The following is a 16,941-nucleotide window of genomic DNA, read 5'->3' as shown; positions in this document are numbered from 1 at the left end:
TTTGTGCATCTAGGTTTTTACTGATATACCACCTTCAAAATAAGAGCCCCAACAAAAACTCAAAACAGAGTATGATTTCATCATAAAAATACACGTAGCATCAATAGCATCAGTAATGACTGGTTAAGGAAAAAACATTGTTTACCACTATAGGTCAGAAGATGCTTATTAAAGTTTCACTTCATATTTTTTGAGTTATTTATTCAGTTGTCTACAGTCAAGTCTGCAGATATGTGGACAGTGACATTTAGTAATTGTCATTTGGTGCTACACCACTACAGTGGAACAATCAAGATGCCATTAAAATGTAATCAGTTTTAATTTTAACAGTTTAATTGAATATATTGGATGAACCCTGTAGGGACTTCAACCATTTTTATTCACTGACCCCCAGTTTTAGTGAGCACAGCTACACTTTAAATACATCCTGGTTGTTCCAGATCAAATCAATTGTGGTGTAACGGAATAAATGTGGTGAAAATGACCTCACTGTATAGAAGGACTTAACTGTAAAAATGTTTGTGTCATGCATCCATGTTTAATGCCTCCATGTTTAAAGTTTAATTTAGAAGCATTTACTGTAGAAAAAGCACTAATGGTAATTAGGTCACTTTTTCAATTGTTTCTCAAAGCCTGTGGAGAGCATGGCAGTCAGCTTATTCTATTACGTTAATTTGATCAGGGTTGTGAATGTCTGGAGGAGTATTACTGTAAACTCATAGATTAATTCACACAACATGATTGACTAACTCGTTTAAGGTTTGCACAACAAACATAATCAGAGTGTCACACAACATATCAATGAATATGTTGCGTGTTGAGCTTTTAGAGGTTTTTCATTATATCTAATGTGTGATATCATTTGCCACTAAACCACTAAGCGATCTGATCTGAAGACACATTTCTAACAAGTCATATTGACTTTAAAGAAGAGCAGAACATTGAAGTCCGTGCCCAAAGCAAAGTCTCTCTAACATGTGTAATATGAAGTCATATTAATGTGGAGCAGGTTTTTCCTTCATCTGGACCTAGAAGCCTCCTTTGGACCCCTGCCAAACCCCCACCCTCTGCTGTTTCCCACATCAGACCACCTTACAAACTGGAGGCGGGCGGGGGGTTGGAATGTATTTTGCCCTGTGTGATGTGATTGTTTGCAGAGAAATGGATTGACCTTGCCCTGTAATGCCACATACACATGCACACACTCGCTCTGGAGGTGTGTGAGACAGACCTGCTGAGTGCAGGAGGTCTGGGACCCCTTCACCACTTCCTCCAGACAGAGAACAGAGGATCCAATCAGCTGGAGCCAGGATGGGACAATAATGAGCCGTTCAGCCACCACCACCACCTCACTTCAGGTATTTTGAAACCCTCACCTCTCTGAAGAGATTTGTTTTTCCAAAAGGCAATACCCAGGTTCAAAACAAGGCTTTTTACCCAATATAATATTTCAAAAGACTATTTTGCTATCTTGGAAGTAAATAACTCAAATAAACACACTTAGAGAATAATGTGCATAGTTTAACATAAATGGAAGAATTTTAATTTTTTTTAAAGATTTTAAAAAGCCTAATTCCTAAACATACATCAGTTACCTTTAATCAATATTTATTTGATCAACCGTGGATTATAATTCATAGCCTATATCATTATATTACAAGCATAAGGACTTTTATCTTTATGGTGACTAAAACTGTCGAAGTTGGTTTCATCATTATTTTGTTATTTCTGAACAGAAGAGAATTAATAATTGGTGTAAAATGGTCTAAGAGGCAACAAATGTGACTCAGTAAGTTTTATTGTTGTCCTTAGAAATAGCTCTGATAGTTTTTACGTTTAGCACACATAAAGTTTAACTGGATGGTTTTACGTTAGAGTAAAGCAAATTAAGGATTATATTACAACGGTTTCATGATTGTTTATCTGTTAGCTACAACGAAGGAAGCTTTACAGAAGTAATCGGAAATATTGTATTTGATGAAAACACTTTACACAATATGTTTTGATTTTCAAAATAAAATAAAGGAAGACTTGAAGGGTCGTTAAACAGCGAGGGCATTGATCATTTTGACCCCAGAGCCATGACTTATTTATTTAACATCCACACATTCAAGTGCTCTGTCAATAATATTTTATTTTAACATAACCATTGAAAATAATTTATATTTCAGCTATTCTTAGCCGTGGGGATTACAAATATGAAGATTAATACTTAGTATATATTATAATGTACTTTAATTGTAGTTTTGTTCTAGAGCCTTTTTCAAATAGGGGAAAATTAATCTTTATCATATTAAACATTTTTCAATTTTTCATGTTCAGTTGAAAAGTCAGATCATTGACCTGCGAACTATCAACACACAATCATTGTCAAAGCATTTAATGTATGTGATAAACAAATTTCGGGATAATCCTGATAGACTGCAGTAAAACGCTAATATTGATCAGCATATTGTTTGATGGATATTGCCCCAGTGCTTTCTTAATTTCTTAATTGTTAATTATTTCAAAAGGTTTTGTACAAACGGATATTCGTGAGAGTCAAGTCTCGTTTCTTGTGCTTAAATTATTCTGTATGAGATTATTGTTGTGGCTCAAACTTTAAACTTCAAATTTGATCATCAGCAGAAAAATAATGTCACTTTTGCGTATTGTGTATGCTTGTTATTGAAAACATCAGCTCAATACACTGCATATAGGTGTCTGTACACACACACACACACACGCACACACACAGCTCCTGTCTGTCTTACTGGAAACACGCTTGTTGTGCAGCACCCGGTTTTTCGCGTTTTGCCGGAGATGCTGAACAGACGTTATTTAACTGGATCGTTTAAATGAGAAAAGCTGCGGTTATTAATGGTTTTGAAAGTAAAGGCTTACAGGTGCGAGATATTCTCGCGCTTAAAAGGACGCATTTTAAGCACATTAATTTACTTTGATATTTAATTAAAGTTTGATAAAAACCTAAAATACCCATTTCATTATAACTCGTTTCAAAATCAATGTATAATAAGGGATATTGATTTCTTTATTACTGCATTTCATACTTTACCTATCTCTATGCTAATGTATGTCTATGCAAGCCAACATCAAGCGTATGTAGCGTTGTGTAAATGAATAATCAGAGAATAGTCAGTCTATCCCAGTGTTTAAATGTGCAGAAACGCACTGTGTGGGGATGTATGGAGTAACCTGGAAACGAAAGAACGTGTGTAAATCGGTTGTAATTGTAACAGAGTAATGTTGAACTCCCGGTGACCCCTTTAACTTTCGGATGGATGCCTCCTGTTATCAGAATCTCGTGTAATCCAGTCAAAATGATGCCAGCGTCAACGTGCTACTGATGCTACACTAGGCCTCCTGTGCCTGGACCTATAATCTACCATGAGATAATGTGTGCATGCAAAAATACACATAATTACATTGTATTTGTGTTTCATTAAAAAGTATAGGGAACTGCACTAATTGTTGTACTGAGTCCGGTAACTTTTTCACCAGCAAAAATAAATCTTGCTTTTTTTTCCCCCCCAGACATTATCTTTGAGTATGTGGTATTGCAGATGAATTGACTGAAGAAATCAGAGTTTAAATAATCCTCTTTCTGCTTGTCGATGTCATCCTTATTTGTCTACAGTTGTCTCAAAATATTCCCATTAATCAGAGCAGTTACAGGATCATTCAGATATTTCAGGTCGAAGGGGAGTCAACACCAATCACTTACTCACATACCAAAATTGTTAGTTTGCTTTAGTATGAAAGAATTAACGCTTAGGGACAAATAGACAGGGAAAATTAATAATGACGCTTTTGGAAAAAATAAAGCATCTTCGACCGACATGTATGTAGGTGTTTGTGTGTGTGTATGTGTGTGTGTGCGCGCGCGCGCGCGCGCGATTGGCCAGTGTCACAGATGATTTGGGCTGGAGATACCGATGCACCGTGCAGACCTATGGGAGCGCAGGGAGGGCAGAAGGGGGAGGGCAGAAAATCTGAGGCGGACTTGACTCCATTTGTAATGAAGGCTCTGATGATCAGGGTTCACATCAGGGCTGCAGCAGAGTACGAGAGGGCAATAAGGAGAGGAGCGAGATAAATGATGAGGAAAATACAGACGCTTTGAATGGATCTCAGCCTCGACTGTCGCCGGCGGTGACGGGAGGCAGCGGAGCGGACGAGCTGCGGTCAGCGCGCAAGCGGAGCGAAAGCAGAGCGAAAACAAACCGATGATATTTCAAAGCTGCCTATGGAACATGGTGATTTTTTGAAAACAGACAGGGCACCACTTGGACAATTGGACTTTGGAAAAATAATCTAGACCAAATCAAAGCAAGCCACAACAAGCGGGCAACCTGCAGAGCGCGCAGGAGTAGGATGTGCGTGTTTTCTGCCGGGGGAGCAGAGCAGTGCGTTTGAGGTAAAGGCCCTCATAGAAACCATGCAGAATACACACAAACACACACGCCAGACACAGGCTGTGGTTAGCTTATTTGAGGTCAGCGATACACACTTTTAGAGCTGCTGCCATGTTGGTTGTAGTTTATCTTACAATGCACACTTTTGAAATTAAGACTCAAATTAACAGGCATTTAAGTTGCACGATAATGTGAATGTTTCTGCAACTAATGTGACCAATGTAGCTATAATATAGTCAAACATCTGGATTGTTATAAAACAACCGTGCATGACCAATAGCAAGGTAAATCCTGGAGCCTTCTTCGAAAACAATGTTGAAGTTCAAGTTCATGCACATTTAATCTCCTTTTAGAGGGAAGCCTCTAATTAGGTTATTGGATCAGTTTGTCTAAGTCCCTGTAATTTTTCTATATAAGCCATTATTGTTTTGTAGTTTTGCAAATGGAAGAGCAAGACATTGAGTGTATTTTCACCACAGTATCACTGGAACAGGCCAGTATGAACCGCCTTTTTGTGTATCCGTTAACATATAATTTCTCTAGAAACGTCCCCACCACTATTGTTAGACGTCATCGATTTTAGTAACTGTCAAGAACTGAATATTAAAACATTTTTAAGGGGTTGTTGGGACTAACGTGTCTAAACAGGTTTACTTCAAATCAAATTCTCTTGTCGACCATCAGCTATTATAAATATTATTTTTTAAATATGCCGGCTGATCCCATAGTTTATCAAACATGGAACAATCTCTGAGCCAGTGTTGCACACAGGACATTAAAAGCAGTGAACGTGTGTTATGTGTGTGGGACACCCAAAAACTACACACAAAAGCAAACGCAAATAATCCTGACCTTTGTGTGCGTCAGTGGGACATGGCAAACGGAGGGGACGAGTTCGGCCTCGCAGAGCGTCCGGACTCTGACTGCTTGGATTCCCCGAAAGAAACCAAACAGGAAAATCACAGCCTAAGCACCCTAAACTCCCCATCTTCACCACAGACATCATCCAGCCAGCAGGTACCGGGACGTGCTGTGGAGCATAATGTGAATTTGTGTTAGTGATTATTAAATGCCACTTTCTTCATTTAGCGGCCACGGCGTTTTTTTTTTAAATTACATTTCACAAATCATGTATTGATGCATTCTGCCTTGTAGAGAAAAAATATCCACATCAATATTTACTAGAACTATTTTTGTTGTTTTAGTTTTAAAGTTAGGCTCGTTATATTAACGTTTCAAAAATATAATTTAACATCCTTAATTTGAATTTGTAGAAAGTGTGAGTTATTTGGCGGTCTGTGCCCTGCTTTAAAATAACTTTCAGAAGACTTCTTCTTAATTGTAGTGAGTTTACTGTTTATATTTTGCTGCAGGGGATGGAAGGAATCAAAGTTTTCCTCCACGACAGGGAACTTTGGACGAAGTTTGATGAAGTGGGAACAGAAATGATCATCACCAAAGCTGGAAGGTAGGAGGAGGATACCAAAACGTACTGAGGGATGTATTTGATTTATCCTGTTTGTATCTGACCCTGTCTAAACGCTGCAGGAGGATAAGTGAACGAGAATGATTCTTACGACACTTCCGGGACAAAATGCACAGCGTCGCAAAGGCCCAGGGGACGTTTGTCTCTGAGAAATGCCAATACAATGTGCATTTTTTAATTATATAACTTCGTGTATTTTTGTAATTTACATGTGCTGAGAAGTCAATATTGACATTTCCCCCGTTTGTGTTCCCCACAGGAGGATGTTCCCAAGTTACAAGGTGAAGGTCACGGGGCTCAACCCAAAAACCAAGTACATACTGCTCATGGACATTGTGCCCGGGGATGATCATCGCTACAAATTCGCAGACAACAAATGGTTCGTAACGCTACACGTTTTTACACCAGAACTCAGTGGACGACACCCCAGAACCTGTGATGGAACATAGCCTGTCATATTTCGTGAAGCGTTCGCAGCGTCACGCCTCAGCCTGTCTGCAAGGGTCAGCTCCCTCCTGATAGGCTCCAAGATTTAATGCTAAATCATTAGGTTTGTGCATTACATCACCACTAATAAAATGAACTATAGCTGTTCCTAGAAAATCAGTAATTATTGTCACCAAACGACATTCTGTCCACGTGCCATCATTATTTCGCTGCGGCTGTGGACCAGTATCACCTCAGAAATCTCAGCCGAATAAACATGCAAATTGAAATATGGGCACGCAGCTGTTGTGGGTTTATACCCTGCACTCCATCCTCGCGTCTGCTCCGTGTAAAGGTCGGGTCCTTCTTGCAGACTGAGATGGCCTAGTTCCTCTTGTTTACCACCGTGTCTGCCCGCTGGTTAAATCAGAGTCTGAAAGGTTCACTGGGCGGACAGACGGTAAAGACCAGACTAAAGTCTCTCCGAACATAGCAATAACTCTGTGGCGATCCATCAATATTCTGCCTCTTCAGACCATCTGAGTCTCGCTTATTACAATACAAAAGAGAACTTTTTGGATAAAGTTAATGTGACCGTTGCAGACTCTCGTAAGCCTTTTAAAGATACAAAGATTTGTGTTAATGTGGGTGATGGATCATATCTATTATAACATGTATTCCAAATATTTCTTATTTTACATATATATTATTTTCACACTGCAGACTCAAAACACAGACAAAGCTACATCCAAGCCACATGATCAATATTTTTTCACTGCCCACCTTATTAGGATTATAGTCTACTTGTTTGCTTGTATTCCTGACATGTCCTATAAGCTCACATCTAAAACAAAAAGAGACACTTTGCAAACGTTTAACCGCTGAGTGAAAATAAATGTCCTGAACGTAACGGCCGTCAGATGCTTCTCATCGACCCTGTAAAATATGTTTAAAAAGACAAGAAAATTATTATTTTCTTGGTCGTCTGTTGCCCTTATTGTTTTATTTTTGTAGTAATTTAAAGGTTTGTTTAGGTTGACAGTGCAGGTTTCTTGCTCCAGCATTAACAACAACAAAATAACTTTTTGGCAAAAATAACAGAGGCTGCAGCGTTTTTGGAGGAGACCAAGTCCATGTAGGTCGACGGTCGACTCTCCAGATGTGCCAATCGGCGAAAACATGGTGCATTGTGTGTCGGTCTAATTAAAGCACCGGATAGGCCTCCTGCAGCCCGAGGCAGCGCAGGCCTGCAGGATCACACAAGAAGAACCACTGTAAGCTGCGATGCCTGATCGTTGTCTGATCTGATTGTCTTGGCTGTATAGGTCAATAACGGGAAAGGCAGAGCCCGCCATGCCCGGGAGGCTTTACGTCCACCCAGACTCTCCCGCCACTGGGGCGCACTGGAGCCGCCAACTCGTCTCTTTTCAGAAACTCAAACTCACCAACAACCACCTGGACCCATTTGGACATGTGAGGCTGTCTCTATAATAACATTATATATATATTTATATATGCATATAGAAAGGGGAAATGTGTTAGTCTGTTATTCTGCTTGAATTTAAAATTTTGTCTGAGGGTTAGGTCTATAAGCTAAAATGTCGTTTAAAAAACAATATAGCCAAAATAATCTTCAAGATGAAAAATGTCCTCATAAGCTATCAAATAGCCAGATATACATTTACAATAAATTCCTCTGAGGGGTGTTTACAGTTTAAGAGGAATTATGACACAAACCACAGCCACAGGTCCAGTGAGACACGCAGTCTTTACCCGAGGAGTCCACTGATTGCTGCGCTCAGCTGGCGGCACATATATCTCTCCGCGCTGAATGTAACTCGGCAGACATCACAACACAGCTCAGATCAGCACGAGGCCAATGCGGCCACTGTTCACAGAGCTGAGCTTTCACTCTCCAGCGTGCAATGAAGTGAACGGTGCGCGAGCAGGTGAGCGGCTATTGTTGGCTCGCCCGACTCTGTGTCTGTGCAGGCGCGCGCACAAACAAACACAAATGTAATTTTTCTCAGGCTTGTAAATTAGAGGTAATGATTTCAATGAAAGTCCATTAGCTAATGCATGTCACCGTCGGACACGTCACTGCGATTAAACTGAGCCTCCATGGATAAACAAACGCCCCCCCCCACCCCGCGCACACTCTCTCTCTCACACACACACACACACACACAGAGGGGAGTGATCCAATTAAAAAACCACTTGTGGAGTTTTTTGGTGTCGTGGGAAATAGTTCAGACTGGAATGCACAGAGATGTTGTAGTTTCAAATCCAAGCCAAATGTAGCTGGATACAGACCTTGGAATAAACAAAAGATGATGCAGTAGAAAGTGGTCACCAAGTGTAACCTCAGCGAGTAAAAATAACTTTGTACAACTAACTAATTTACAGTGTTGTTGAAAATGACAAATGTAAAGACCAGTGAAATCTGAACATGCGATTATGTTTTTTAAATGCAGACCATAGTTTTAATAATCAGGTCTATCTATCATTTTGGTGTAGTTGAAAGTAAATTGACACATTTATCTATCATAAGTGTGTATAGCAGTATAACAGTGTGTTATGCTTCACTAATTACTTTGTTTTAAGGTGGAAACTACTTTTGCTTGGTGTGAATTATTATAAATACTATATACAAGACCTTTATGAGCATTTTTTGTAAAAGCGTTTAACTAAAACTTAAAGAACATATCCCACAATTCATTCATGCAGTACTCATGCCTACAGACCTTTAAAAATCTTGGCTACATTCCTGGGGGGATGGCCATAAACAAAAATCTATTTAACCTCTTTACTTAAATCACTTCATACCTGCTAATATGTAAACCATAGTTTTCTGATGCATGTCAGCCTGGACTTACCCTACATTTGGCCTCCACCAAGTCCCAGCATCTGCTAGTTGTTTTCTGACAGCACGACAAGTCAGTCAGCCTCACCTTTTCAATCTCTCTCTTGTGTAGATAATACTCAACTCCATGCACAAATACCAGCCCCGTCTCCATATTGTCAAGGCGGATGAGAACAATGGCTTTGGCTCAAAAAACACAGCTTTCTGCACCCACGTCTTCTCTGAGACTGCCTTCATTGCTGTGACATCCTACCAGAACCACAAGGTAGGCTACACACACATGCTACTGAAAGAATGAAGGAATGTTAAAATGAGGAACCGTCCTGCCTACATGTTCAGACTACAATAAATATATTGGAGGTTTTACCAAATGTAAGGTCACTGTGAGCTTTAATTGGCACAGACGCACTGAAAGTTCCTGTAGCAATGTAAACAGAAAACAGTAGTGATGTTGAATATGCAGTGTCTTGCTTCATTATAGCTTAAAGTCGCTTCCTTATCATTAAAACATTTATGGGAAGTATGGATCTCAAAGGATAGTGCATAAATCAGAACAATCTTACTGTCAAATTTGGGCCTGTTTAGATGAGTGTATAAAGTTTTGTCTTTGGTTACTGGCCACAGTCAAACTTTTGTCAAACCATTTCTCTGTTTGTATTACCATCTGTATTATATATCCAGAAAGTCAATTTGCATCTTCTTTGCTTATGTGTCCTTATTCAGTATTTGTAAACATGTCCAAAAAATAAATTGTGTGTGTGTGTGTGTGTGTGTGTGTGTGGCTCTGTATTGACCTTCTTTGGCATCTAGTGTTAAGAGAAATTGTTTAAGATTTAAGCCACTCTGCTGAAGCGTTCACTAGATATCCTTAGTTTTATTATTTATTATTTCATAACAAATCATAACTAACATAAATAATAAATTCAACTATAATTTTTCTGCAAAGTTTGTAGTTGCTTTTTTAAGATGTTGTATACATTATCTTGTCAGCAAAATCCTTGATATAGCCCAGACTGAGACATCAATATTCTTTTATTTATTGTTTACTAAAACTGTAAAGACTAAAACACAAGCAAGGCCCATAAAAATAAATATTTTACATGTGTAGCACTAAATAATAATATTAGTTAGCAACAGCAAAATATAATTGCTGTTATTGTATCCCTGTTTTATCAAAATGTCTTTAAATACTGTATAAAATAAATGACTGCAATTGAATAAATACATATATTTAAACTTTTGCAACAAAAACACATTACTATCACTAGCACTACTAGTAGTAATAGCCTCATGGTCAACGGAGCATAGTTTTAGATAATGCACATTATAAAAAAATTGTTGAATACTGTTTGGGTATTGTGTAAAAACATCCTAAACAGTAAAAAATACTGACTGTATACCAGTGGCATCACATGTGTGTACTCATTCAAATATTCCTGTACTGTATAGATATTATAGCATTTGAGTATCTGTACTATCAGCACTTCAAAGTTTGTTTGTACTTGAGCTTGTGTCCACTTGCCTGCTGTGTGATGGACGCAGTCTTTAGCCAAATGAAATCCTTCAAATCACAAAGGTTTCCCTCCATGACATCACTGAGAAAAGTTTGAGGCCTTAACATCAAAGCTCCCAGCTTTGGACCTCTAAAAGCTCTGGCCTGAAATCTTTAAACCTGGCGACTGTTTGGGTAAACAGTTTATTCAGTGTCAGCTGGCGAGAACACTGTCCGCGCCGTTAGAAACGTCAGTGGCTGAGGAATGTTGGCTGTGCAGAGCTTTAGCAGGGCTGGTTTTAACATCTGCAGCCCCCCTGACTAATAGTAAACTATTGACTTTCAGTCAATGAAAAGAACTGTTAAAAAACTGAACATGCTTTTGTGGCTGTGTGTCTGTGCATGCATGAAAGCATGTGCTTGTTTGGACCAGTGCGTGTCCTGTGATGCAATACTTGTCTGAGTTAAAGGTTCTTTTATGGTTTCTCCTCAGATCACACAGTTGAAGATAGAGAATAACCCTTTTGCGAAGGGATTCAGAGGCAGCGACGACAATGAGCTGCACCGCATGGCAAAGCTACAAGGGTGAGCTTTGCATTCTTCCAGTACCTGCTTGCCTGTGAGCAATCACAGGAAACAAACACTGTTCTTCTATTTATGCTCCTTTAACCAGGGGGGAGAGTTGTTATGATGGAGTACACATGGTGTAAGATGTGAGTGTGTGTTTGTAAGCAGAGCCAAGTGGTTTAAAGTGATATGAGCCATTGTCACCTGAAGGTTGATCTCAGCCTGAAACCTTATCCCGAACATGCATCACAAACACACACCAAGCACCAGTTTAGTCGCTGTATTGATGGATTTATGATATCACGTTGCTGCTGGTCTATTAGACTGTCACGGCTGATCTGCTGATTGCCCTACATGGCTTCTGTGTGCGTGCTCAGCTAATCTCCATTCAAGCGCTGATGTGGCAGGCAGTTTATAGATTTTAGCAAGCCAATCAGAGAGGCTGTTACTGAGGGGAGGGGAATTGAAAGGTAGGGAGGGAGAGAGAGTGGTATTAAATGCAGCATCCCCAAGTTATTGTTCTGCAGCAGTTGGTGGAGAGAAAAAAGAGAAGAGTCTATCTGAAGTGACACATGGGGGGATGTTTATTTTTAGACTGGTGAATTATCTCACAACAGCACTGACTATGTGTGTGTGTGTGTATGTATGTGTGTGTCCCTATCTCAGCAAGAGTCAGGGAGATGTAGCCCTCTGTCTCGTACGTATCACCGAGTTCACAAAGAGGGCAGCGTGTACAGAGAGAGATCAGAGCTAAAAGGATGGAGAATGACTAAGTAGACTTGAAATAGAAACAATAAAAAACAACGACAAAACACTACAACAAGGCACAATTTATTGTAACAGAAATATCTGTAGAGAATCAGGCATTCTTCAGCAGCATACCTGTGGCCACAACATAGCTGTTGCTTCTGCAGTAATTCTCAATCCATCCATCTTTTTATGTTTCAGTAAGGACTATCCTGTCATCCCCCGCAGTACTGTTCGTCAGAGAGCCTGCTCCGTTGAGAGTCCCTTCAGTGGGGAGGGTCGGAGTCTGCGGGGCTCCCCTGAGACTGCTGGGTCCCCCTACAGTTGTGAGAATGGCTTGAACAGCAGCAATCCTCAGGAGCTGCTAAGCACTCCACCCACACACTACACCCTGCCTCACCTACAGCAGATCCAGCAGCCACAGGGCTACCACTGCACCAAGAGGAAAGGTATGAGCAAACCGTGTGTCTACCATTGGTGCACTGTGTCAAGGTCTCTAAGTAAAACAAAAAGCAAACAAAAACGTATTGACTCTCTGGCACAGCAGTGGACATAATTCCTATTTATTTTTAATGTTCATTGCATTATTGATAATTTTGTAACAATGGAAATAATTGTGGATTTATTATATTTGTGCAGCTTAAAGTGACAGTTGTGTCACAGATGCAGTATTGTACCTCTGAGCAAATAGCATGATGTAAATACCATAGCAAGTATCTATTTGGGACAAGTATAGTATTATGTAATTGCTCTAATATTTATCTCCTAACTTTTAGCCCACCAATATGAAAGTCACAGTTAATTGCTCAATTTAAGTAATTTTATGTACTTAATTCAATGATTTTAGAAATAGAGCTTAAAAACATCAGATGATATAATCATGCGATACGTTCAATAAGGGTCATGATCACAATCATTAAGTAAAAAAATAATCTTCATTGTTTTGCAAAGCATAGGCACAACATTAAAGTCCCTTAAGGTTGTTTTTATGATTGTCCAAACTTGGAAACCTGTGACAGCCTTGGAAGATGAGATAACGAAAACAAAACAAAAAAGACAGAAAATTTGGAGCATATATTTAATAAGGTTGACGATTATAAATCATTTTATTTAAAAATATTTACTAAGGTAGCAGTGAAACTCAAGATGAATAACATTATTTTGATTACACCTTGGAACTTGGATGACACTGATGCAGCTGAAAAAAAACCCCATCTGTCTACATGTAAAATTAGTCTGAATCAAGGCACAAAAGACATTTTAAATGTGGACATTACAACTTTGTAGTAATGTATGGTCTGCGCTGAACTAAGAGGTTAAACATGTTCCCTTTTTCTTGAAACATTACAGATAAACTGCAACAACATTATACATAAATTAATGTCATACATTTTCTGAAAGCAGCCAACCTAAAAAAACTTTTCTTTCATGTGTACACAATGTTCTTATTTCAGCTGCTTGAACCAACTAATGTGGGAAATTGGAAACTCTGACCGGGAGCTTTTTCAGTTCTCACTTGTTATTAATGTCAAAAGAGAAAGAAAATCAACACAATGTTTTCTCTGTCTGCAGGTGAGGAGAATGGCTCTCCAGGAAACCGCCAGCTCCCCTACAAGAAACCCTTCACTTGTAGCTCACCAAGTGAAGGCGAGTCTTACTACCACCCCTCCTCCTACCCTCCGCCTCCACCCGGTCTTTCCAGCAACCCTGCCCTGGGTATCACTGACTCCCCCTACAGCTCAGACATGGGACAGCGTCAGGCCTGCATGTTCGCTGGCTCAGAATCCAGACTGGATGAACTCAACTGTACATCATGGTCATACACCTGCCCACTCCCTTCTGCCATAACACCCATGGAACCATACCCACCTTATACCCCTCACCCTCCCTACAGCTCCAGCCCTCAGGGCTCTCGACTTAGTGCTATTGCCCACCAGAGCTCTCCACCATTGGGAGAACACGTCCCACTCGACCCTTATCAGAACCAGGGCTCTGGACCTCCAACTCAAACCTCCCAAAACATTCAGAGCAGGCAGCTCAGCCCCCCTCTCAGAGAGTATCCTCGCTACACATCCAGTTTGTCTCCACCTCTCTACCACACTCTAGACACACACACACACATCAGGTGTGGCTTGCCAGAGTGGAGTGCAGCCTCGTAACTGAAACAGGAGATGGAGATTCTTAGTCTCAAAAGCATTGATTCTTCTTTCTGTTTTTCTGAGTGCTGCTGCATCATCCACAGACTAAATATTACCTTTGCAACACAATTGTGATGTGTGATTTTGTGCTCTGTGAAAAGGTCCCATCTGTTTGTTATGCTTTTCCCCTGTGCTGGAAGGAGCAGTGGACATGGACATCCATGAAACCTTAAGTCTAAGCAGCACAAACCAAGTTTTACTTTATCGTCTTTGCATAATCCAAAGACTGGTGTCATCCAAATGTTCGCACTGTGAGCCCTGCTAAGGCCAGACAATGACAGATATGAACAACACTGGGCTGTTTTCCTCTCAATGACTCCCACTCATTTATTGTGAAGGATGTAAATTGTGACCCACTGTCAGACTGGCAGTAACATTTACTGACCAAAATAATCTCAGCTTTCACAGTTGAGCCTGAGGGAGACATTTTTTCTCTTTAGTGAAGCTCAGTTCCAGCGAAGGAGAAAAGGCATGAGTTTACTCTGTATGTGCATTTGTGTGTTTGCATGTGTGTGTGTGTGTGTGTGTGTGTGTATGTGTGTGAGAGCCTATGTCAGTTCAGCTCAAAGATGCTGTGAGTTAATTTCCAATGAGACAGGCAGTAGTAGCTGCAGGCGCTGCACCATAGAGATAAACAGTTTGTTTAGACCAAGCTACAGGCCGAGAGACCTGTAAACACTATTTCCATTGCATTCTGGGTAAATGCACAACTCAGCGTCATGCAGCTGTCACTGCTGTCCTCTCAGTCACCCCCAGATGACCAATCTGCTTTCTCCCTTCACTGATAGTCAACCAATGAGCACATGCTCCTTTTTTATCCCCAGCTGACTAGTTAGAGCTGGAGTGCAGCGTGTTGTATGCATGCGCCTGTTGGCCTATTTTTGTTTGTTTTTGAATTATTCATGAGTCCAGTGTTGATCCTTACAAATATTGCTTGGCAAACAAAAAGTATAAAGTCTGTTTATTTTGAGTCTAAATTGTTCATATAGGTACAGGATTGCTCCACTATTTTCTTTGATGAGACTTGGGTTATATACGTTTTCCCTGCAGATTTGGATATTACTTTCGTCTTTCTAGCTAACTGTAAAGAAACAATTGTGATTCCTTTCGTGCAAAATAGATGCAAACTGAGATTTTGGGTTATTTTTGTGTATTGAAGCAGTTTTCTATATTTCTGCCAAGGTGTTTTACATGCAGTAACATATGAAAAGGTGGTCTAACATTACAAACATTATGCAGAGAGCAGATCCTCATCATTCCTTGATATGTATTTTATTTTACCTGTGTGTGAGTGTGTGTGTGTGTGTGTGTGTGTGTGTGTGTGTGTGTGTGTGTGTGTGCGGGCGCGTGCGTGCGTGCGTGCATGCATGTGTGTTTCTGTGTGACAATGAGATGTAAAGATGTTTGTGTTTCATAGCGTTGTTCTTGCTAATAGTATTTATTACTGTAGATTTGTAAAGATTAGTTTGGTTGTAACTTGTGAAACAAGACAGTATTGTTCAGAGATATTTGTTTCTCATTGAAGGTTTGTTTCTGGTTTCACCCTCCATCTCCAAGTGATGACAAATAGCTGTGATAAACAAGCAAAACTTTTCTGTTCTATGGAAATAAAGACAGATTTATATACAGAAATCTAATAAATTTTAGATCAATTTCCCTAAGTCAGTTCCGTGTAATGTTCTCTTTTATAAATAGACAACAAACACACAGTGACAAACTATTAACATTCCCAGAGGGTTATTTAAAGTACGTTCAGCACCATGTGAGTGGAAACTCTTTTAAGTGCAGAGCAGTTATCACTTTCTATGCATGTATCAACATGAAGGACCTGATAACAATTAGTAGCCTGCACCTTTTCCTAAATGTATGCTCTAGAAATGTCTAACAATCTCTACAATGTAGACTATTGTTAAAAGTGTAACAGTGTGTACTATGCTGTATCAAGTATAAGGGACCCCAGCACCTTCCACTTAGCAGCAAACCCCCAGAAGTGGTGTGGGTGCTGTGTATACCTTGTCTGCCTCTTCTTATCTCTGACAGGTTGTTTGGCATCTCCAGTCTTCACCAGCTGGAGCCCCTCACTGACAACCTGTTGCCGAGAGAAGGGAGGGGACTGCTGGAGGACAAAGCAAAAAAGGTGGGGGGTGCGTTGGTGGTCCCCGCACACCCCTCCCTTTGACTCCTCTCAAACTGCCATTCGCCTTCATTCCTTCCTATCATCCCATATTTCTGTCTGTGTTTTTTTACACAGACCCAGGGCAGGGAAGTTCTACTCTTCCACCTGCTCAGAGTTTATAATCCAATTATTTTGATAGAACAGATTGATGTAACATGGGAAGGTTTATTTTCAAAGGTTGTTAATTAAGTCAACTTCCCACCCACCATATTTACATTTAATTTCAGGGTTGTATGTCTCTTGCAAGTTGTCAGACCTCCCTCTGACTGCCTCTCTATTTCTCTTTCTTCCTTTCTCTCTCTCATACACCATAAGGTCATAGGTTAAGCAGGCAGCTCTTCAGAGGGTCTGTTCTTCCTTAACCCCTGGTTTCCAGACAAATTCAGACCAGGTTGAGAAGAGTGGGGGGTGGAGGGTAGGAGGTTTTCAGTGGCCCCCAGCTCTTAAGATGTATTTCATAGCTTCATGCTTACCTCTACAGTAACAGGGCTCTGCAATGACCTCTGTACAGCTGTGAGTTAGCTGAGAGATTAAAGGTTTGGCTAAGGTGGTAAAGTAATATTAAAGAGTG

At 40.1% G+C, this 16,941-nt stretch overlaps 1 protein-coding gene across 3 annotated transcripts; it reads left to right on the top strand.

Moving 5' to 3' along the window:
* Positions 1–1,251: 1,251 nt before the first annotated feature.
* On the top strand, positions 1,252–15,859 carry tbx5b (T-box transcription factor 5b). 3 transcript variants are annotated; one of them, XM_067522305.1, is made up of 9 exons: positions 1,252–1,358; positions 5,283–5,432; positions 5,789–5,883; positions 6,161–6,280; positions 7,653–7,800; positions 9,303–9,455; positions 11,176–11,267; positions 12,225–12,445; positions 13,569–15,859. In XM_067522305.1, exons 1-9 carry the CDS (start codon positions 1,323–1,325, stop codon positions 14,153–14,155), a joined length of 1,602 nt encoding a protein of 533 aa, XP_067378406.1. In that variant the 5' UTR covers positions 1,252–1,322; the 3' UTR covers positions 14,156–15,859. The 3 variants fall into 3 exon arrangements, with proteins under 3 accessions (XP_067378406.1, XP_067378405.1, XP_067378407.1); XM_067522304.1 differs by having other exon boundaries at positions 12,198–12,445; XM_067522306.1 differs by lacking the exon at positions 1,252–1,358 and adding an exon at positions 4,038–4,417 and having other exon boundaries at positions 12,198–12,445.
* The last annotated feature ends 1,082 nt before the right edge of the window (positions 15,860–16,941 follow it).

Source organism: Channa argus, chromosome 11 (genome assembly GCF_033026475.1).
Source record: "Channa argus isolate prfri chromosome 11, Channa argus male v1.0, whole genome shotgun sequence".
In the NCBI taxonomy this organism is placed as follows: Eukaryota; Metazoa; Chordata; class Actinopteri; order Anabantiformes; family Channidae; genus Channa; species Channa argus.
Note: the sequence above shows the minus strand (reverse complement) of the source record. Positions and strands in the feature narration are given on the sequence as shown.